The sequence below is a fragment of the Crinia signifera genome, chromosome 1 (assembly GCF_055691185.1).
Source record: "Crinia signifera chromosome 1, ASM5569118v1, whole genome shotgun sequence".
NCBI classification, from domain to species: domain Eukaryota; kingdom Metazoa; phylum Chordata; class Amphibia; order Anura; family Myobatrachidae; genus Crinia; species Crinia signifera.
Window position 1 is genome coordinate 309,230,919 of NC_139217.1, and position 23,671 is coordinate 309,254,589.

The window sequence follows — 23,671 nt, forward strand, 5'->3', positions numbered from 1 at the left end:
GGCTTAGCCGCCGGTAACACAGAAAACGCTGCAATTGGCTGTTCACATTTGAACAGCCAATCGCAGCGATCGCCGACCGGGGCTCAGGGACAGCAGACATCTCCAAACTGTCACCGCGTCTATGGACGCGGTGACAGTTTAAAACCATGACGTATATATACGTCTTCGGTCGGGAAGTACCTCCCGACCATGACGTATATATACGTCTTCGGTCGGGAATATCTATCTGTATATATATATATATATATATATATATATATATATATATATATATATATATATATATATATATATATATATATACACACATATATATATATGTGTGTATATACACACATATATATATATGTGTATATACACACATATATATATATATATATATGTGTGTGTGTGTATATACACACATACACACACACATATATATATATATATATATATATGTGTGTGTGTGTGTGTATATACACACATACACACACATATATATATATATATATATATATATATATATATAATCATTTCATTTTATTTTTTTTCATTTTTACTATGTCCCTAGTGCTGCTGCTGCTGGCGGGGGGAGGGAGGGAGGGAGGGGGGAGGCAGCGCTGCGGCGCATAACAGAGGGAGGAGAGCGGCTGCCGGGTGCCGGGTAAGCACATAGTGCTGCCGGGTGGGAGGGAGGGGGTGTCCGCGGATCGGTGGTGATCGGTGCTGTACTTAACAGCACCGATCACCACCGTTTTCTGTGTTACCGAGCGGCATAGCCGCCGGTAACACAGAAATAGCTGTGATTGGCTGTTCACATTTGAACAGCCAATCACAGCGATCGCCGACCGGGGGGGGCATTCCTGCCCCCCCCGGGCGGCGAGGGGGGATGTCTGCTGTCAGGGACAGCAGACATCTCCAAACTGTCACCGCGTCTATAGACGCGGTGACAGTTTAAATCCATGACGTACATTTATGCCATGTGTCGGGAAGTACTTCCCGACCATGACGTAAATGTACGTCCAATGTCGGGAAGGGGTTAATAGGTGGAATATTCACCATGTAATAGATAGATGTTAACTGCAGATAACTCTACCCGTTCTGAACTAATCGAACGGTCGGTATAACGGGTACTGGGTTTGTTTAACCCCGGATGGCAGAGCAGTATTAAGTATAGGTATACACAGTGTTACAATGACCAGAAGCTATGACCGCTCTAACTTAGCTGTATATGGCAGTTAGCTCTGCCGTGCGTGTTAAGAGAGCAGATCCTAAATTACTCGTGGGAGTTATAATATGTACTGCCTACACAGCCTAGGGTAATGTGACTCGTGCAGTTACCAGCTCGCATTTTGCTGCCACCTAAATGGCACTAGACCGGCTTAACTGGTGGGTTTAAATAAGACTTTCTTTTTATCCTCCATTGTGCTTACCTGCTATCCAGACAATGGATTATCACTAGAGAAGTAGAGATGTGTGAGGAGTCTGGTGTTTTGGTTTTGCTCAATTATCCTCTGGTGCTGTGGTGTGAAATTTGATTTTAAAATCCAAATTTGGGGTTTGAGATTTTTTTTAAATAGATGAAACCAGCTAAAATCATGTCATTTTTACAAATCAATTTTTGTACTTCTGATTTAAAATCCAAACCATGAGGAAATCTCAACGAGGACACATGGGCGATTATATTATACCTGCATGTTACATATCGGTGTAACGCTTCTGGCTTTGCCTTTTTCCCAAAGCAAAGCAGGAAGTCACACTGACCAGATGTTTTAGCATCTTGTCTGCTGGAGTTAAGTACCCACCCACCACGGTGATCCCCACCTGAGCACACAGTGCATCAGCCTAGTGCTTAAGTGCTGCGTCTCTCGCCTGGCCAGTTCCTCATGGCACGCGCAAGATCTTGCTACTCTCACCAGAGGTGCACTGTTACTGCTACTGTGTATGGACAGAGATACCTGCAGCTGTCGATTTCAAAATCTGCAGATTTAGCATCAGTCAGTTCTATTGATCGTTCAAACATTGCTTACACATCGGCATGCTATCTTGTAGATAGTGCTGATAATGACAGGGGCACATAGTGCACTTCTCCTCTTTAATATATTGGAGAGCAGCGGTTTGATTTCTAGAGAACCGAACTGCACATCTCTAATAATCACAAGACAGATTCACTCCAGCAAATTTGCCTGTCTGAAGATGAATATTTCTTGTGAAGCTTTTCTACTACCGATGATCTACTGACAACTGATATCCCAACATCTTGCGGGAATTTAGGAATCTTTCTGTCTACCAGTGGTTCTAAACACGGCTATATTTACCCCTGTTGGACTTACAGTACACTAAGTGCAGGTTACACAAGAGTGAACCACTATTCAGCACTCTGATCAGAAAGGTTGTCCTAGTGGCTGTGTAGATACCTGCAAAATGGGGCAGTTAATTGTGAGAAAGTTGAATCTGTATGTTCCTTAGAGTAAAATAGTCTTTATCCCTCCATGTGGACCAGTAGCCCCCCTTTGACCTAGACATACATAATAACTGCATATAGGAATTTTTTTTCCGTCTCGCAGCTTGGAGGCATTTTGGTGGATATCACTCCAAGAGACCATTCCACTGCTGTCACTTTCTCAGACTACCTTCCCGGATCAGCACCTTTTCTTATCATCAATGATACAAAATCAGAGACCATTCAATTTCACCAGAGGTAAGATATTGTTTTTCTATGCTACTGTACTTTCAGCGAAACAGTGCATGTAATCCGCATAGTAACATAGTTCAATATTTTGATTAGTAGGGAGCTGGTACCAATTAGGTGAGAACTAACAAGCTAGTCATGCTAATGTGTGGAAAAAGGCAACCTAGAATTATCATTGATATGGGGTAAGAGAAACTGAGTTAGGGACGGTGGTGAATAATTGGTAAATTATATGTGGAAATGCCAAGGAGCCTAGGGGTAAATTTACTAAAATGGGTTGTTGCCCATAGCAACCAATCAGATTAAATCTATTATCGTCTAGAAGGAGCTCAATAAATAGAGAACTAGAATCTGGTTGGTTGCTATGGGCAACATCCCATCATCAGTAGAAAGATAATCTTAGTAAATTTACCCCTTATACTTTATCATGGAGATGGTAGGTAATGTTTTCCCCTGTAAACCACCATATTATTTATTTTAGCCATTAGCAAGTGGGGCCAGCAGTATACATAGTGGATGAGAGAATGAATAGAGAGAAATGGAGAGGCTTCAATTATGGAGTCAATGATTTTTCGAATCTTGTCCAAAGTTTTGTTTGAGGCATAAATAATCTAAACGGTATAGATTGTAAACCGTACTTCAAGGAGGGAGCAAGAAAGTAAGATCGCAAATTTGGAAAAATAGCAATCTAAGGCTTCACTAAGAAGAGGTTATTTTGGTGAAATAAAGTCCAGAGAACCAAAGAAATCTTTTTGCTTAAATGAGCCACAAAACTGTTTCTACCTTAGAACAGAGATTCAAAAGAACCAGGAATGAAAGCAAGATGGTCACAGACAGGGTTCGTAGGAGAAGCAAAAGAAGTTGAAATTTAAGAAAATAAGAGTCCGATATTTTAATTCAAATATAAGGATGGGCTGCAATGATAAATTGAAATGTTAAAGATAAGCTGTAGTACCCCTGAAGGAGAGCAGAGTAAGGAAAGGGATAAAACCTTGCTTTCAATGGCAACCCAAGCAGTGGTAACAGAAGGAACAAACATAGGTGCAATTTTACAGTAAACAATTTGGTGATCATAGGCGCTGTATCCCCACTGATTGCCAGGTGTATGAACCCTCAAAAATGGGATTCCACGATCCTAGTAGATCTTCCGTCTGGTCGCCCTCAATAAGGCACTGTCAACTGACCTGTAAAAAGTGCCCTATATGCACATAATGGTTTCTTTCAATCTTCTATGGTATCCCAGCCGAACCACACTCAGAATAACCACAGTATCCTCAACAGGTAGCCGTTAGAATAATGACTCACCTAGGCTCAATGCCCTATGTTCCTTGAAAGGTTTCTTTCCTTGAATTCTCCCAAGTGTACAAATCCAGTGCTTCTCCCCTCCAATTGGTCATAAAATCGCTTTATTTGCAGACAATAAAAATTTCCATAGATAAAAGTCCACTATTAAAATGGAGACAACACCTAGGTGCCAGCGATATTTCAGGGTACCTAATTTTCCGGATAAGAGGATCCCCCAAACAGGGCTAAAGATGACTCACAGTCCAAGATATCGCAAGCTGCTCAGGTGTGCTCTCCTCCCACCAACGCGTTTTGGGTTTTAGAATAGCCCTTTTTCAAGGTGTAGAGGTTAAGTGCCACTCACTGGTTTTTATTATGGTTTTTATACTGGTTTTATATAGGGCACTTGTTACAGGTCAGTTGACAGTGTCTTATTAAGGGCGACCAGATGGAAGATCTACTAGGATCGTGGAATCCCATTTTTGAGGGTTCATACACCTGGCAATCAGTGGGGATACAGCGTCTATGATCAACAAATTGTTTACTGTTGTGTAGTTGAGATTTAAGTCTTGTGGATGATCAGGGGCTGCAGTATTTAAAGCGCAGTCATTATTCTTCTACTTTTTGCTATATAGGTGCAATTTTAGCTAAATTGAAGGAACAATATTAGACTAATGTAGAAAATACTTGGAGAGAAGTTTTGGAAGGATTTTCATTTTGATAGAAATAATCCTGCCCAGCCATAACAGAATCAAGGATTTCCTGGGAAAGATTTTATTTGTAATTGTGGTGGAAAGTTTTCTTCATATATTATTATTATAGTTGTATTTATAAGGCGCCACAAGTGTTTTGCAGCGCCGTACAAAGGAACAGTACAGGGAGACAAAACTTGGCATAACATAGAATAAATAACAAAAATACAGTACAAATAAAGAGCGCCACAGTTCAATACACATTACAGCTTCAATATAAGTAGTGAGGACTCAATCAACATACTATAAGAGACTTGAATAGAATGCTGTTAGTTGGAGAAAGGGTATAGGGCTTAAAGACCCAAAATAAAATTCCCTAAGAATCACATTGTTAGTGGTAGTGCTTATCTTGTTGAATCAAATTATTATTACAGTATTATTATTATTATTATTATCTTCATTATTATCCTGCTTATGGTGATCAACATAGGGAGACTTTTTAGCCTGTTTACCGACAATTTGATGGATAACTTAATGTCACCATAAAAAAAAAAGAAATTGGTCTAGAACTGCAGTTGTTATGGTGGCCCTTACCTTCTTTATGGATAGTGGTTTGTTAATGGGATTCCCTGAAGGGCTGAAGTTAAATGTAGAGTGGAGGTCAGGAGACTTGTGGAACCGTTTACAGTAAGCAGCAGAGAAAGTGCCAGGGCATAGAGCTTTGTCCGATATTAATTGTAAGGCTTTGTGGTATGGTTCTTAGATTTAATTCACCTCTAACTCTTGTTATAGTTGGCCAGAGGAGAGGATCCATGGAGTGATTGTTTTTGTGCTTCGAACTTGTATTAATCTGTTACTTATATGTTTGCCGGGCGCCCGGCTACGCTACACTGACAACGTAGCTTTGGCTACGTTGTCAGCGTAGCCATTGCTGGGCCGGTGGTGAGGCAGCGGGCAGGAGGGCGGTTACGTAAGTAGTACGTAGTTTACATAACTAGAATAGTGGTGTATTGGTATTCTCAATACACCACTACGCAAACTACGTAACGGGCACCCAACTAACATATAAGTACCGTTAATCTATATTGTTTTACTATTGTATTTTCTAAATGTTCTATGCTATAAAGCCATACTTATAAGATGGCCTCTAATAATGGCCTAATGTACTTTACACATTCCTGGGGCTGTTTCTGGTATGTTATTGATGTAGAAGTAGTATTTTAGCAGATTGTTTAGTTTTATGACGATTTCTAGATTGTGGGGGATCATCCACCAACCAAGAATTATACAAGTGGTAAAATCAAAGAAAATTTTCAAGTGCATGGGAAGATCTATCCAGACCTGGATTTAGGCCTGCATTAAAATCCCCTTCACCCCAAGCTCTCCCTTTTGGACTCACAAGAATTTACAACCAAAGTCGTAGTAAAAACGATGTTGGTCCTTTTTCCTCATAATATATATATTAGCTACTGTCCAAAAATGTGATGTAACCACTGTAATCTGCTTGTAAGATAAAAGGTTGTATCTGTACAATATGCTGATAATGATTTGGTCATTTAGCTGCATATAGCCTAGTCTCAATTGACTACCTGATACGCTTTTTTCTGAAGTGTTTTTGTGTCCATTTAGCACTGTTGATGGGGACAAGGAAATCCTGCCACCAGGAAAAGCCAAATTGTATGCTTGGGAAGACCCCACAAGTCAAAGGGAGTTGACCTGGATATGTGGAACAAGCACAGGCAGTGTCACTCAAACACAGGTTAGTCATAATGTTACATGTTGGTTTTAATTGATTGGACAAAGCATGAAAACCTTAAAAAAAACCTTTCTGCATACAATTTAGACTATATAGTGCAGATCTGCACTATATAGTCTATGCAGCCAAGACTTTCTGGCTGCGATACGGGAGCGCGCATCGGGATCGCAAGGGTTAAACCCTGTGCGATCTGCATGAGATCCAGATGAGATTTTGACTATATAGTCAAAATCTCATGCACATTGTACAAGTGTGTACACACCATAAGTTCAGAGATTTCTGCTTTAACAGAACATGTATCAATATATTTATAATGAATGAATTTATCAATACTTAATATTTATATGTTTTATTGGTACTTGTGTACTAGCACGGTGCCCCGATAATTAGTCGCCCGGTTTTTTAATCACATCGCATGCCATACACCCGATGCGATGCGATTTTAACTCATATTCGATATTAAATTGTATAAGCACCCTAATGGGTGCTTACAATGGTTAAATGAACCCCCACGCCACCCCCCAAGTAAAACGTGAACCCGAAGCGTGACGAGCGGCGGCGGTACGCGTCCTACGACCTTTTCATACCCCCACTATCCATGTCGGCGTGGAGTTGAGAATAGAAAGTGTGGCGAGGGGACGCGGATACCTGTGAAGCCTGCGAGGGGACGCGGATACCTGTGAAGGTATCCGCATCCCCTCGCGGGGCTCGCTGCACTCGCCACGCTTTGGGCTCGGTGGCTTATACAATTTATAATCGCATTGCATCGCATTGTATGGCATTGTATGCCATATACAATGGCATACAATTTTAAAATTGTATGCCATTGTATAACATCGGCCGATGTCGCATCACATCGCATGCAATATGGTCTGCGATGCGATGGGCGCCGTGCTAGTACACAAGTACCGATTTATTTCTTGCCTCGGCCCCCAATTAAAAAAACTTTTCATGGTTTTTGTCTTCCAGGACAGAGTGGAATACCTTACAATGAAAGATTGCGTTGTTTATTTGGTGTCCTTTCTAGAAGGTTTACAACGGATTGTGCTATTCACTGAAGATGAAAATGTTTTCCAAGTGACATATGACAGTGAGAAAGCAGAGGCAGCGGAGCTGGAGTTTACAATATCACTGTCAAACCTTGGCATTTCTTTAGTAAATAATTATTCAAAGCAAGAAGTCTCTTACGTTGGTATCACCAGGCAAGTTAATAGATTCTGCGTTATTTGTGGTCACCAAGACACTAGAATATTTAATTATAGCAGGATTGATGATTAAAACAGCTGGTCAGTCATTACATAATATTGGTAGCCTTTTGTATACCAAGGGGCTCATTCAGTAACTCCCAGGTTGACATTACACACATTTCCTGGGCTATCTCCTGTATTGTTCTTATATGTGTATTTAATGCATGAATTATTAAATTACTTTTCGGTATATCTTTTGGTATACTAAAATGGGCATTAGGACATAGAACCTGTTGTTAATTTATTTGAATCCCACCACTGGACACATCTATAGGTCACAGTCCCAATTATTATCAAAGGAGGCTACAATTTGTCTCTTCTGTACAAAATGGGAAAAACTCATCCAAAATGCCTCACACCAACAACAGGGAGGAGACCGAGCAAGGGAAGGTAGCAATCCTGCATTGCAGTCAGCAAAAGGGAGCCTATAAGGGTCAATTATAACAGCCACCCCAAGATTTACCTGTAGGCAGTGGTGAGAAGTACTGCAGGAAAACTGTTCTGTAGCCAGCAGAAGAAAGTTGCTGCTTCTCTGACAGATTCATCCATCTCATGCAACCACGCCAAGCAAGCATTTAAATGCAGTACATTACAGATATCTCTCAAAGTACCTTAGTTGTGGTAGAAGCAAAATGTATCTTCCAATGTACTGATAGTACTGCACCATCATACCAATATTCAACCATTGTAAGTATTCTCACACATGGATTCTAATATAAGGATTCTCTGACCAACCAACTTGTCTGATCCAATTCCTCCCCTTATGCTTCTCCAGTGGCTTTTTTGCCAAAATATTGATGGCATGTATACTTTTTTTCCATGATAATTTCTTTGCTAAGACTTGCTTTTTAGTGTGCTTTTACAAATAAGAATGTCCTAGCCTGAGCAAAAGATGTCTTTAAGACCTAAATTATAGATAAGGGTTTTTGGACAAAGTAATATACTGTAGGTTGTCAACCACAGGTCATGAGGCATCTTTGATTACTGTGCACACTGTCCTGTTTCCCAAAAGATTACATCCTTTATCCTGCGGATCAGAACTTTTGTTTTGGAGTGGTTCATAGCCAAACAACATTTCACCATATAATTCATCACGGTTTCCTCATTGTTGGTGTCTTCTCTCTCCCAATGGAACTAAAGAAGGCCACATACTTTCTTTTTCCCATCCATTTGCTCATGTTTAGCTGGCAAAAGCTATCATTTGTCCCCTCATTGTTCATTTCCACCATGACCAGATATTTTGTGTCATGTTTTCAAGTGTATCCAGCTGGTAGGTCGACACCATATGGTTGACATGGAGATGGCCAACATAAACAAAAGATTGACACGGCAATGGTCAACACATGTAAAGCTCGTCCTAAGTTTTTTTTTCTTCTACGATCCCCATGGCAGCCATACATTGGGATATTCCCTTCCCCCACTAGAACAGACAGGATTGGTTTCTCTTGGGACCGCCCACCTTGGGTATAATGGACCCCTCCTTCACCTCCCCTGCATCTTTTTTCCTGTCTCCGTTTAGAAGTAGACAGAGTAGGACAGATTATTTTTGTTTAAAGCAGGGTTACCTCAGAGCAGCATGGAGCTGAATGGGGTGGCTCCCCGGGGAGAAGAAGGTGCAGGAGGCCAGCGGTATTTGTCTCCTTGCACGCGATATCCTGCCTTGGCAGTACCTGGTCCGGACGCCATACACTGCATGCTGGTGTATGGAAGAAACGGGTCTGCTGGGGAGACTGTGCACAGCCCCGCTGTAAAGCCGCGGCTACACATGCTGGAAGATAAGGCAGAAGGGGCGGAAGTGCCGGTAACGTGTCACTTCCGCCCACAGATGCTGGGTGCGTCTTTGAATCCAGTCCCACCGGAAACGCTGGGCAGTGGTTTTAGTTCCACTTCGCCGTGCTGAGCACAGAGGGCGGACAGGGAACAGTTAAATAGCCAGCAGTGATTTCTATCATGGCGTCTATCTGCTTGGTGTGTTTGCATGCTGTTTGGAAACGCTGCAGTATTGACCATGAAAGCGCCTTCTCCCCAGAAGCCGGATGATGCCCCAGTGAGGTAAGCCCTTTGGTTTTGGGCATCAGTATTGTTATTTTGAGCTAGATATTGAGTGTAGTTTTCTCTACATTTTTAGTGCGCCTGTCTCTCCTGTACACAAGAAGAGGACAGCAAAGAAAAAGTACATAGAAGCAGTTTGCATGACATGTGATCAGACCTTTGCTTCAAGTCAGAAAAAGTCAGTATGTGAATTGTGTGAAATGGCACAGTCTAAAGTGGCAAAGAAGCCAGAACAGTCGGAAATACTTAAAGAGTTAATGTCATGGATGAAGCAGAATTTTGTTTCTAAGAATGAATTTGCTCAAAGTCAATCTACTAAAAAGGTCTAGAGTACAAGCAGACTTTACACCTGAAGAGGATTCTTCTGATGAGTTTGAGTGTGAAGCTAAGGAGTCGTCTGACGAATCTGGTGAAGTAGAAGATGTCAGATCATTTAACTTAGAGCTTGTAGAAAACCTGCTGAAAAATATTTACAAAGCCATGAATTTCAAAGAGGCGGCCTCCTCATCGGACAGAGACCCCTTATATGAGGACAGAGATAAGAAAGGGAGAACCTTCCCACTTAACAAGATGGTGAGAGACATGATAAATAAGGAGTGGATCAATGTCGACAAAAAGTTTACCTTGGGTAATAGGGTAGAAAAAATGTACCCATTTAAGGATGAGGACCTACTGGGATGGTGTACCTTACCCAAGGTAGATGCAGCGGTGGCAGAAATCATATCAAAATCTACCATACCAGTTGAAGATGCGGTGGCATTTAAGGATGCCATGGACAGAAAAATTGAAAATTCTTTCCGTAAAGTACACTCAGCCTCTGCAGGCTCCCTGAAAGCCAACGTGGCTATGGCCTCTGTTGCTAGGGCCGTTCGACTTTGGGCCTCCAATCTGAAAACGGATGTGGAGGAAAAGATATCAAAACAATACCTTCTCAAAAATTTAGAAGTCATGCAAAAGGCCATCGACTATATGTGTGAAGCCTCACTAGACGGTGTGTCCTTTGCAACCAAGGCTATGGCAGCAGGTGTAACAGGGCGTAGGGCTCTATGGCTTAAGCCTTGGAATGCGGACGCTAATTCAAAGAATAAGCTCACGAACTTACCCTTTGAAGGCAAATTCCTCTTCGGCTCCAAGCTGGACACTATGATCCAGAGGATTTCAGGGGGAAAGTCAGTCCGATTACCCCAGGAAAAGAGGAATCGCTTCAACTTCCCGGCCTCATCTAAACAGGCTTATAGGGAGGCGAAGACCTACCGCCCTGGCAAGACGTATTACAAGAGAGGGAATGCTAATACCTCCAGGCAGCCCTTTCGACAAAATTTTAGTGGCCGATATCAACCAGAAAAGGATTGGGGCCAAAAGGGAAAATTATGACTATCTTCAGGTGAAGAAGATTGGGGCCAGATTTATGCTGTTCACGGAGTGTTGGAAGATGATGATAAGAGACACCTGGGTGTTGAACATAATACAACAGGGCTACTGTATAGAATTCTAAAAAATCCCCACCCATCACAGATTCATGAAATCAAGGATACCAGGACTTTCAGAAGAAAGAAAAGCGCTGTTCTTAAAAATCGATCAACTCCTACAGTCAGGGGCCATAGAGTTAGTGCCAGAGAAGGAACGCAGAAAGGGTTTCTATTCAAATCTATTCCTGGTACGGAAACCGAATTGCTCATTCAGAACGATTCTGGACCTGAGGGAGTTGAATGTGTATATAAAACAGATAAGGTTCAAGATGGAGACCTTGAGTTCTATAGTGATGGGGATAAGAAGAGAAGACTACCTCGCATCGATAGATCTCAAGGATGCCTATTACCACATTCCGATCAATCGATGGTACAGAAAGTTTCTGAGGTTTTCAGTGGCCAATCATCATTTTCAGTTTACTTGTCTGCCCTTTGGGCTGAAAACTTCACCAAGAGTTTTTACCAAAGTGCTAGTGACAGTGATTGCAGCATTAAGGATGCAGAAGATTCAAGTATGGCCCTACTTGGATGATCTGCTCATTGCAGTAGAGTCTCTGATAGAGACAGAAACCAATGTGAAAATGACCATAGACCTATTACAATATCTAGGTTGGGTCATAAACAAAGAGAAGAGCCAGCTGCTACCGGTACAGAAGATACAATTTTTGGGAGCCATAATAGACACGCAGCAGTTCTCAATTTTTCTGTCGCCAGACAGATGCAGAAAGATAAAAGAGTTAGTCGACATCTTACTACAAAAGAGGAGATTTCCCCTAATTATGGCCACCCAATTACTGGGTATGATGGCCTCTTGCATCAAAATTGTTCCCTGGGCACAGTGGAAAATGAGGAAACTCCAATGGCTACTGATTCCTCTACAAAAGAGAGGGTGTGGCGACCAACACCTGATCTCATTACAACAGGAATTAAAGAAGGATCTAATATGGTGGACACAGGGGCTAGAGTACAGAAAGACCAGCCTAAAGGAACCTGTGTTTTGTATAGTAACCACAGACGCCAGTCTCTTCGGATGGGGCGCCCATGTCGAAGGGAGGTCAGTCCAGGGTATATGGACAATAGAAGAAGCAAGGAACTCATCGAATATGAGGGAATTGCAAGCGGTATGGGAAGCCATAAACTGTCTGAAAGAAGAAATCGGCAATTCCCATTTAAGAATTATGTCGGACAATGTCACTGTGGTTTCCCACATAAACCATCAGGGGGGCACAAGAAGTATAAAACTTATGCGCATGTCAGAGAAGATAATGTGTTGGGCAGAACACAACTTGAAATCCATGACAGCGGTGTATATCCCAGGAAGGAGGAATACCCTGGCAGACTTCCTGAGTCGAGAAGTAGTGTCCCCAGGAGAGTGGCAGTTGAATCAGGAAATATTCTCCCAAATAGAAAGAAAGTTTGGCAGCCCAGAAATAGACCTGATGGCAAGCTTTGGGAACAAGAAGGTGAACAGCTTCTTTTCAAAATCTTTTCATCCGCAGGCCCGAGCAATAGATGCTCTGTCAGTAAAGTGGAACTTCAGACTGGGATACATATTCCCGCCCTTCCCTATGATTGGAAAGGTCCTGAAGAAGATAAGAGAAGACCGGGTAGAAGTCATAGCAATACTACCTTACTGGCCAAGAAGACCGTGGTTCGTCAATGTTCTGAAGATGGCAGTACAAGAACCTTGGCCCCTACCCGACAGAGTGGATCTGCTGCACCAGGGTCCGGTTTATCATCCAGAGCCCAAGAAATTATCACTAAAGGCATGGAGATTGAACGGAAGATCCTGAAAAGACATAACCTGTCCCCCCAGGTTATGGAAATGATGCTGAAAGCCAGGAAAGACATATCATCCCTGGCATACTACAAGACATGGATCAAATTTATTGATTGGGGCCAATTCAGAGGTGATTTCTCCTCCATAACAACGGATAGAGTGCTACAGTTCCTTTACGAAGGTTTCCAGATGGGTCTCGCTCCTGCCACAATTAAATCGCAGATATCAGCACTAGGGGTGCTATTGGATAGATCTTTAGCAGAAGAAAAACTGATAAAAAGATTCAACAGGGCTATGAAGCGGATCCAGCCACCAGTCAAGGCTATAGTGGCACCGTGGGATCTAAATCTGATGCTTTCGGTCCTAACCAAGTGTCCGTTTGAGCCCCTAACGGAATGTTCTTTGAGACTCTTAACTTGGAAAACAGTATTCTTAGTAGCAGTTACCTCTGCGAGAAGAGTGAGTGAGTTGCAGGCTCTATGGATCGAAGAGCCCTATTTGGTTATCTTCCCTGACAGAGTTGTCCTAAGGACTCACCCAGAATTTGTACCAAAGGTGGTGTCAGCCTTCCACCTCAATCAGGAAATCACTCTACCCAGTTTCTATCCTAGACCTGAAAATGAGGAACAACAAGCCTGGCATACTTTAGATCTAGTCCGAGTGATTTCTATCTATCTGGAAAGAACTAAGGTTTTCAGAGCAACCAAACATTTGTTCGTCATTCCAGAAGGTGTCAGGAAAGGAAGGGAACCTAGGAAACAGACGATATCCAGATGGATAAGAGAGACTATTGTTACAGCCTACAAACAGGAAGACAAGAAGATACCTCCTATTGTACAGGCACACTCAACGCGGGCAGTATCTACTTCCTGGGCGAACAAGGCCAAAGCGTCGGTGACGGAAATATGCAAAGCGGCTACCTGGTCGTCAGTACACACTTTTGTGAATCACTATGCTCTTGACGTTTCTCTAGCCCACTTTGGGAAGCATGTACTCCAAGAGGCAGTTTCCTTAATACCTCTTGATAATAAAATATTATTTTACATGCATTTACCCTCCCGTTTATTTCTTGGGTATGTCCCAATGTATGGCTGCCATGGGGATCGTAGAAGAAAGAGTCGAATTATACTCACCGATAATTCCTTTTTCTTCCTAGAGATCCCATGGCAGCCACTGATTGCCCTCCCTTGTGTTCTGATGTGTTTTCTCTAGGGACCAAGAGACAGAGACACTCAAAAGATGCAGGGGAGGTGAAGGAGGGGTCCATTATACCCAAGGTGGGCGGTCCCAAGAGAAACCAATCCTGTCTGTTCTAGTGGGGGAAAGGAATATCCCAATGTATGGCTGCCATGGGATCTCTAGGAAGAAAAAGGAATTATCGGTGAGTATAATTCGACTCTTTTTTTTAATACTTTACCATACACATAGACACTGGTTGGGAATGATAAAGCATGGTGAGGGAAGTGGTAAACTAAAGTTGGGTCCATGTAATGAAATCTACAAATGAACACCAAAGAAAATATGAAAAACACCACTTGACCAATTGTCTCGTCAACATTTTGCCTGAGTCAGCCTTTATTCTACTGTATGTCAATCTTGTGCTTGTCAGACAGTTGTTGTCAACCTGTTGACTGTCGACCTAGACACTGTCAACCTGTTATACCATAAGTTTCTTTAAGATGATTTTTCTGACCTCTCGCAAGAAATCTAATCCAAGGTGTCAAAAGAAATTCTCTTCTCCAGTGCACTGGTATAAAAATGTAGGCTTATTGTGAAAAGAAAATGATTAAAAACAGACAATTCTTACTATGCAATGTAAAGTATTAATTTTTGTGACTAATATAGAAAATATCTGAAGTTTAAACATAACAAATTAACCCTTTGAGTGCCAACATCTCTGTTTGAGATGTTCAAAATATCCGCTAAAAATGCCAAGTCACTCACATTTGTTATGTTAATTCAAATGAAAAAAGGTAATGTAAAAAATGTTATATTTCCTATATAAGGTAAACATTACAGGTCATTAAACATTACAGGACATCTATTGTGACAAATTCCCTTGGCACTCAAAGGGTAAAGTCAAATGTTTTTATTTATAGTTCTATAAGAAATAGTAGCCTAAATTCTAAATAGTTTTACCTTTTTCTCTCTTTTCAGTTCAGATGTGGTGTGGGAAACCAAAAAGAGGACAAGATGGAGGCCGCTCAGTGTAAAGCAAACTGAAACGTTAGAAGCAGCTTACAAGGATTACAGTGAGATTACCCCAACAGAAAACAGAATTGTTGAATTGGATCTAAATTCTCAGGTAACACCTAGTGGTGTTCATTATTAATGGTACTTGTGTATTTGCAGGGTGTCCACTAAACTATTTGCTTAGTGGGCTATTCTGCATAGTGAAATCGCAACGCATCACATCGCATGGCACATTTTCGTGCTGTGCGATATGATGCGATCTCACTAGTTAATTTATTCACTGCACCCTGACCGCCGATCGCATCACACTCAAAATGGAATGCGATCGCATGCGATGCGATTTCGCACGACACCCCAAGTGTACATGTCTATGTGATGCAATGTGATTTCGCACACCCCCACTATCCACATCACCCCAAAGCATGGCGAGGGGACGCGGAACGCGGAACGCGTCCTCCTGACCTTTTCATACACCCACTTTCCATGTCGGCATGGAGTTGCTTTTCTAAAGTGTGGCGAGCGCAGTGAGCCACCGAGCCCGAAGCGTGGCGAGGGGACACGGAATACATGCAAAGTAATCCGCGTCCCCTCGCGGGGCTCGCTATGCTTCTGGCTCGCCACACTTTATAAAATCGACTCCTCCACACCGACTTGGATAGTGGGGGTATGAAAAGGTTGGGAGGATGCGTAATGCAGGGCTTGCTGCGTTTGCCATGCTTCGGGCTGGCATGGATAGTGGAGGTGTTTTAGGAACACATTCACACCTGCCATATCATACATCTGAGACAGTAATGACGACATGTGTTAACTTTTAACTGGATTTTACTTAATAATTAAGATGAAAATATCAAATTAACAAATTCCAATAATAACAATAAAGAACAAATAAAAGTCATTCTTCTGATACAGCCTTTGGAAGAAGAGAAAGTGCATAAATAATACGCTCAAAAGCATTTTCAGCGCCCACAATATTTTGCCAGATAAATTCCTGTATGTAGTCGAGATTCTGGCGCGCGAAGCCTCTTTGACGCTTGTTGCGCCATTTACAGGATCCCCAAAGGTGCTCAATGTTTTGTGTGTGAACCCCAGTCTCCGGATCTACGAATTTAAATCTGTGGTTCACCTGAGCGTGGTGGTACCCTGCCTGCTTTAGCTGCTCGGTGTTATAGGCACGCCTGCAATCGGAGTAGATAGTCGTCCCCGGTTCAATGAATTGATTGATGCCGCCATCAGGGTACTGACGTCAGGTCTTTGTACAGGTGTCACAAAGCACTCACTGGTGTCTCTTGAATCTCTTGCCTCCGAATAGCCACTGTTGAGGCAGCATCCATCCCACATGACTTTTCCTCTGTACAAAGAGGCTCTTGTCGACTTCCACGATTTTCCCAGGACCACCAATACGGTGTTGGGGCTGTGACATTAGGTCCACGGTGCAGGCCTCCCACATCAGGGTATTGTATAGCACCATTGTTTTATTTGACAACTTAAGTTGTCGCTCACAGAAACTGATACTTGTGAGCTACTCCGCCCATGAATAAATGAACCGTATCAGTGTAAGGAAGGCTAAACGGCAACCTGGGAACCAATGTGCCGCATGGAGGCTCACCTCCTTCCGACACGTTTTAATATGGCAGCGCCACTTGCACTCCTTCATATTTAAGCGCATTGGGTGTCCAATAACACTATGGTGCTGCTGGAAAAAAAACACTGCCTCCTCCTCTGTCTGTGGCAAGGTGAACATTGTAACAGGTTCTGCAGCCATTACTGTCACTTCTCCTTCACCTCTGACTGAATCTGACAGGGAGCGGGAACACTACGCTACTTCTGACTGACTACGCTATTTACGCAGCCCGCGCGAACACTACGCTGATTCTGACAGCGCCGCTATGCTAACTGCGTAACGGGTGTCGTGCTAATATACAAGTACCATATTAACTATGGAGATTGCATCGCACAGCACAAAACTGTGCCATGCGATGCGATTTCACTACGTCTGTGTACGTATGCAAATTGGGCACCCTGCAAATACACAAGTACCTTATTAATATTATTAATTGTGTAAATGCTTTGTTGTGTGGCAGATATTTTCATTCTTAATGAACATATCCCCACTGTGTACATACGGAAACCAGCATGGACAGCAATAGTGATGCCTGTTGTTGCGTGAGGCATTTTGGATGAGTTTTTCCCATTTTGTACAGAAGAGACAAATTGTAGCCTCCTTTGATAATAATTGGGACTGCGACCTATAGATGTGTCCACATACACCTATCCTCCACTCAATATGTAGCGTTTGAGCTTTGTGTGACTCCAGCACTGGTTTTACAGTCCATTTCTTATGCTGATATGGTATATGGTCGTTGGGTCCACATGCATTGAGTTGACCACTGAAGATCAACATGGCTTAGGTGGACACCTCGAATCGGTTGACATGGATGAAAGGTAAACACAAGCATTAAGTCGACAGTCAAAAGGTCGACATGGGTTTTTTATGCCCTACCATCCACTAAGGCTTGGAGGGAGAACAGAATAGTGTGCTGAGCATAGCCGGGCCCTGGAACTGAAGCATGATGAGCAAATTGAGCCATGCAAGGGTATACGGTGCACTGATACAGTGTGTGTCTATGTCGACATTTGGGACAAAAAAAGGTGAAAAACCCATGTCGACCTTTTGACTGTCGACCTAAGGCTTGTGTTGACCTTCCATCCATGCCGACCTTAAGCATTTGGACCTATTTGAGGTGTTGACCAAAGCCATGTCGACCAAACGCATGTTGACCTTTTGTTGGCTGACCCAATGACCCATACCTGCTGATACTGTGCCAGTCACACACTGAATACAGACATGCCGCATATAGAAGCTGCTTATGTGTCCAATTCACCCGTTTTGCAGATAAGATGCAATTTAATGGAAAAAGGTCACAAAACAAGGCCTCCTGTCACTAGTGAGTAGCACTGCGGCATGGCACGGCTAGCAGGGCTGTTTAATGAGAAAGCAGCCTAGAACTACGCTGACACGTGTGTACAGTGCTAATTAGTAGATTTAATCTAAATGATGCTATTCGTACCACAAATCATAAAATGAGGCAGAATCTTGCTGTATAAAATCTTATGGACAAAAGCTTGATAACTAGGCCCCATAGAAAAAAAATAATCCTCTCAAAGAATAGAAAACAATTAGGACCTTATTCTGGTTGATTCTCAAGGCTACGAATTTGCAGCCTTGCGAGTCCACCAGATGCCACCCTGAAAATTCCGATACGCATGCCCCTCGCACGCCGCATTTGTACGCACGGGCTGTGAATGGATGTTTAACGTAAACATCCATTCGCAGGCTGTGAGGAAATACCCACATCATTCGATGGTGGCCGACCATCAAATGATGTGGAAGGGACACGCACATCTAAGGTTACTCTGAGGTAACCTTAGATGTGCGTGGGCATTCAGAAGGAAGTGGGCGGGGAGCCGACATCCACTGATGTCAGCTGCCCGCTCACGTCACCGGGGGCGATTTCCATGGGAACGCCCATGAAACGCTGGACGTTCCCATGGGCGCAACTATCCACTACAGCGAGCACAATCTGCTTGCTGTGTCCGCACACACCTGGAGCATGCGCAGAAAAGAGGCAGCGCATGCGCAAAACATCGTCCCCGTGCATATGTATGGTCCTTGCGGGCGGACCAGGATAACCCCCTTAGCCGGTAAAGTAATCCTATTCCCTTAGAAAGGTACATACTAAATAGCTTACATTTTTCACAAGGAATACCAGACCGTGCTTATTATTAAGTCAGTAGGAAAAATGTCAACATTTCGGGATTCAATCTGCTGTGGGCATTTTAGTACCTGTATACATTCTGGTATCCGCATCTTGAACCAACCCAGACAATAAATATTCATACTGAATTTCAAGTATGTGTTTCCTTGTTGTAAGTTTGGTATAGTACGCTCTATGGATAGTTACATTACATGTATGTTTTCCCCCCTTTGGTAATATTGTAGGTGTGCCTAACCCCCAGTTTCTCAGGCATGAAATTTCTACAACCAACACAAGCACCAGTGAGGAGAAGCTTTCTGCCGGCTTTGAAGCTAGAATACTCTGCATCTGCTCATCAGACGTCAGTCAGACTGCAGATCTACAGAATACAGGTAAATGTCCACCTGCTCCTCTGTATATATGTATAATAGACACACACGCCCTGTATATATATATATATATAACCCATTTAATTCTTACTTTACTGTGACTATTTAATAATTCACAGCCGTAACTACTGCATTAGAGCTTACAGTTTAAGAGACATATTTATCAGCTCCTAGCAGGCTGTGTTTCACTATTCCCACTGCCACCAAGTGAAAAGGGCCCATCTGCGTGATTTATGCACATGCTACATCTGCCCCACCTGCAGTGCACATGGTTTTGCCATAGTGTGCTTAGATACCAACAGAGCTTACATATATCATAACACACACACTAACATAGACAGCGACATATAGAAGGTAAGCGCTAAGTACCATATATACTAGCTACTCGCATAGAGCCTAGACCACCCTTAGCACCCCCTTTGTGAACATATCACTCCTAATTTGAGCGCTAATACAACATTCTACTAAAAATACATGTGATTTATGTGTCAAAGTGATTGACAGAAAAGGGTATATTTTGAAGGTATAAAGTGGTTGGCAAAACGGAGACATGTCTTTACTGTTTTTGGGGTGTGTATCTGCATTCAGCCACAGTGTTGTGCTTAGTCTGCCATAGACAAGCCTTTACCTCAGGTGTTCCTCGTTTTTGCCTACAGGCTGCGAATGTTTACGCAATTACGAATGAGTTTGTGACGGCTCTGGGGTGCGTCTTTTTTTTTTTTCCTGGGGTTCAGCTTCCGTAGCTAAGAAAATCACAATTGCATACAAACATAACTTAGGCCCATTGATCATACATGCACCACTGTAATTCCTCCTGCCCTTGGTGATTATAGTGACCAGGTTCAGCTGGCGCACTTATTCAGGTGTCATTTGCTTTTCAATCTCTCTGGTAGATGTGGTTGTGTGCTTTTCTCACATGCAATCTGTTTTTAGCATTCATAATTTTTTTTATGTTTTGCCAGATACAAAATCAACTTCCTGGAGCCATATTTCCATTTGTCTTTTACCCTATAACTCCACCCAAGTCTGTAACCATGGAATCAGGTTTGTTTATTCCTTGCAATGTTTGTGATTTTTCTAATTTATCACTTGTAAGTGTATAAAGTATGATGTTGGGTATACTTAATTTTTAAGATAAAATATATTATATTGGGCGGTATTCAATGTGAGGAGCTTTAATCGGTGAGGAGGGCTTGTTTTCGGCAAGGATCGGGTTATAATCATTCTATTTGTTAATGTGTAGTTTTCAACTCAGTAATACACAGCAGTAATTTCCATGCTCTTGAAGCAGGCAAGCACCTCATACTGCACATTGTTGTTGGTTATACTAGGGAGCAACAGTGCTGCATACTGTAGGTAGATGGGAAAAGGCTAAAGCATAGAACCTTATATTTCATTCTGATGCTGTTGCAGAACCAAAACCTCTCACTGATGTGAGTATTGTGATGAGAAAAGCTGGACACTCTGAAATCTCCCGCATAAAGTAAGTAAGCCCATTTAGTGATGTCTGAAAGAATTTCAGAAAGTAAATCATTTCCAATAACTACAGTAGTTTTCTTTTGTGATGGTGGCACTGACTAAGAAGGTATTTTTGTAAAATTCCACCCCCAAAGGTATGAAATAGGGGTGAAATTTTTTTGGTTGTTTATGCATTTTCTGCATACTCTGAACCCACCTGCAATACCACCTCATGTACTCTATCTCAAGTTAAGCGCCCATGTAATGCTTCCACGCAACTTGAATCCACCCAAAATGTGCAGATGAAGACTCTGCACAAACATGTAATTGAAGCGACAATATTCACAGGCGTCGGCCAGGGAGAAACATCAGACTACCACTTCCAGTTCAAAGGGCTGCAGTTCCCGGTCAAGGTCTGCTATGCATGACCATTAACAAAGCTCATGGGTGGAGATAGAAAGTGGCTGAGGTAGATCTGAGGGGTGACTGCTTCTCCCATGACCAGGTGTATGTTGCCTGTTTCAGAGTCAGATCATCTGAGAGACTGGCCATACTCCATCCTAAACATGTAATTTATCAGAAAGTCCTATAAAATTAGTTACACACACTTAAATACTTGAATACTGGTCAGGCTGTCCCGCACAACTAAGCTGCTGAGGCAAGTGACTCTGCATCTGATGGCGCTGGCTTTGCTATGCCATCAAATGCTCACTGTTGCCGCACCCCCAAATGTTTGCAGCCTGTAAACCAACAGAAAAAAAAAAAAATATTGGTCAATTGCAATCTAATTCCTACTGCATCTAGTTGGTGAATCAGGCCCTAAGCAGTGATGGTGGCATCATGCTTTGCCTATATGACTTAATGCAATAGGATATCTCTACTAGTACCATTGATGCTGTAGTTTGAAGATTTAAATGGCAGATGAGTGGAATATATATTCAATAAACACCTCTTTATTAGCATTTGTTTTTTTTGTTAGTGGTTGCATGATAGCATCAAAAAGTTTGTAAAATCTGTGAAGAGGGGCACTTTCATGCGTATATTGTCTTTGTTTTTGTTTCTTATACATAATCCTTATCCATCCAACTGAAAAATATTACTGGACTATGTCTTTCTAGTAGGTCAGTATGCTATTTTTTGTTAACAGGTACTTCAAGGTTTTGATTCAAGAAATGGATCTACGGATAGATCTGGGGTTTTTGTATGCCCTTGCTGACATCTTTACGCAGAATGGAGATGTACCTAAAGATCAAGCTGTAAGTGTGATTATCTGCTGTTTCTTTTGTCATATTTTAGTTATTAAAGTTATTTAGTAGTTCAGTAAAGTAAAAATACAGCTTCCTGACCGTTTGTATTCAATAAAAAATGTCTTATAAGGATATTATATATAAAATACATTTAAACAGGGCCTGTTTACATTGGGGCATAAAAGATTTCTTTAAATATACACTGCTTTTAAACTTACTATAAAACAATGAAAAAAATCTGGGTGGATGTTATTAAGCCTAGTAAAGTGATAAACTGGTGATTAAATTGAAGGTGATAATGCACCAGCCAATCAGCTCCTAACTGCCATGTTAATGACAGGAGCTGATTGGTGCGTTATCAACTTCCACTTTATCACCAGTTTTTTTTTTAATAAAGTATTTTTATTTCACAGGCCATAAATACAGAACAGGACATCAAATCAAGCAATATGCATGTGAAACAGTCAATCAAAATCAAACATTATATGTCAAAATATACATTGTGTTCACATACAATATCGTCACTTTACATATGTATTTAAAGTATAATAAAGAATCAATTGATAAAGAGAGATGATATCGCCATCCTATTCTGACTGAATATCAATATTTTGATTTATTTTTTTTAAATTTTAGTTTGAGTTATACATTAAGAGAAAAAAAAAAAATTAGAAGAAAAGAAGAAGAAGTGAAAGAAAGAGAGAGAACATTAGTCGTTAGTTAATGTGCATAGTAGGGATTCAATCCCATTTAGGGTGGTATATCTACACATAATCTTGGGTTGATCAGGTCTTACACGTATATGAGCGATATGGTTATCAGCGTCTACAATTAACGTTATAGCCAAGCTTTGTAGCATCAGGAATGTGCGGAGTGCGGAGATTCCAGCCACCTGCCCCATATTTTGTCAAATTTAGGCAGGGTACCCCGAGACATGTATACATATTTTTCGTGCTGTGCGGTGGTGTTAACTAGAGCTCTCCACTCCACAATCGTGGGTCCCGAGCTAGCCATCCAATGCCTAGCTATGACAACTTTAGCTAGGGAACACAGGTTGGTCACGTATTGTCCCTCAGTGTTATTCAATGATGTGTTTTCCTTACTTCCCAATATACACATCTTGGGCGTCAAGGTTTGCCCAGATATCCCAGTTGATATAATGATTGATTTAACCGTCACCCAGAAAGAGTTAACCAGGGGACACTCCCAGAGGAGATGCCATAGGTTCCCCTGTGTGAAGCCACACTTTGGGCAGGCCTGGGAGGCCCGTCCACCGAATTTAACCATAGTGCACGGTGTTAGGTATGTTCTGTGTATAATGAATAGCTGGACTTGTTGGAATCTTGCGGAGGCCGTGGCATAACGTGGTGATGCCAGTGCCTCCTCCCACTCCTCCTCCTCAAAAGCACCCACATCGACCTCCCACTTGGTTTTTAAGGCGGGAAGCGAGTCCTTATGTAGAAAGGATAACAGAAATGAATAGGCTAGAGAGATGGTTTTGACCTGTCAAAGATTAGCTAGGAATATTTTTGCCGGAGAGGATAGTAGCACAGGGGGACTATTATTAAACTGAGTATTAAGGGCGTGGCGCAACTGCAGGTACCTAAAGAAGTACACCTGAGATAGCCCATATTCCTCCTTTAGCTGTTGAAAAGATTTTAGGACGGTTGCCTCA

At 42.1% G+C, this 23,671-nt stretch overlaps 1 protein-coding gene across 1 annotated transcript in view; it reads left to right on the forward strand.

Moving 5' to 3' along the window:
* The window catches only part of VPS13A (vacuolar protein sorting 13 homolog A), a 226,647-nt gene that overhangs the window by 155,076 nt on the left and 47,900 nt on the right, over positions 1-23,671 (forward strand). Inside the window, exons 52-59 of the mRNA XM_083186138.1 lie at positions 2,550-2,683; positions 6,280-6,409; positions 7,376-7,608; positions 15,112-15,259; positions 19,148-19,294; positions 20,254-20,335; positions 20,705-20,774; positions 21,897-22,005. Coding sequence (XP_083042264.1) covers positions 2,550-2,683; positions 6,280-6,409; positions 7,376-7,608; positions 15,112-15,259; positions 19,148-19,294; positions 20,254-20,335; positions 20,705-20,774; positions 21,897-22,005 — 1,053 coding nt within the window. The remainder of the gene's footprint in view (positions 1-2,549; positions 2,684-6,279; positions 6,410-7,375; positions 7,609-15,111; positions 15,260-19,147; positions 19,295-20,253; positions 20,336-20,704; positions 20,775-21,896; positions 22,006-23,671) is intronic.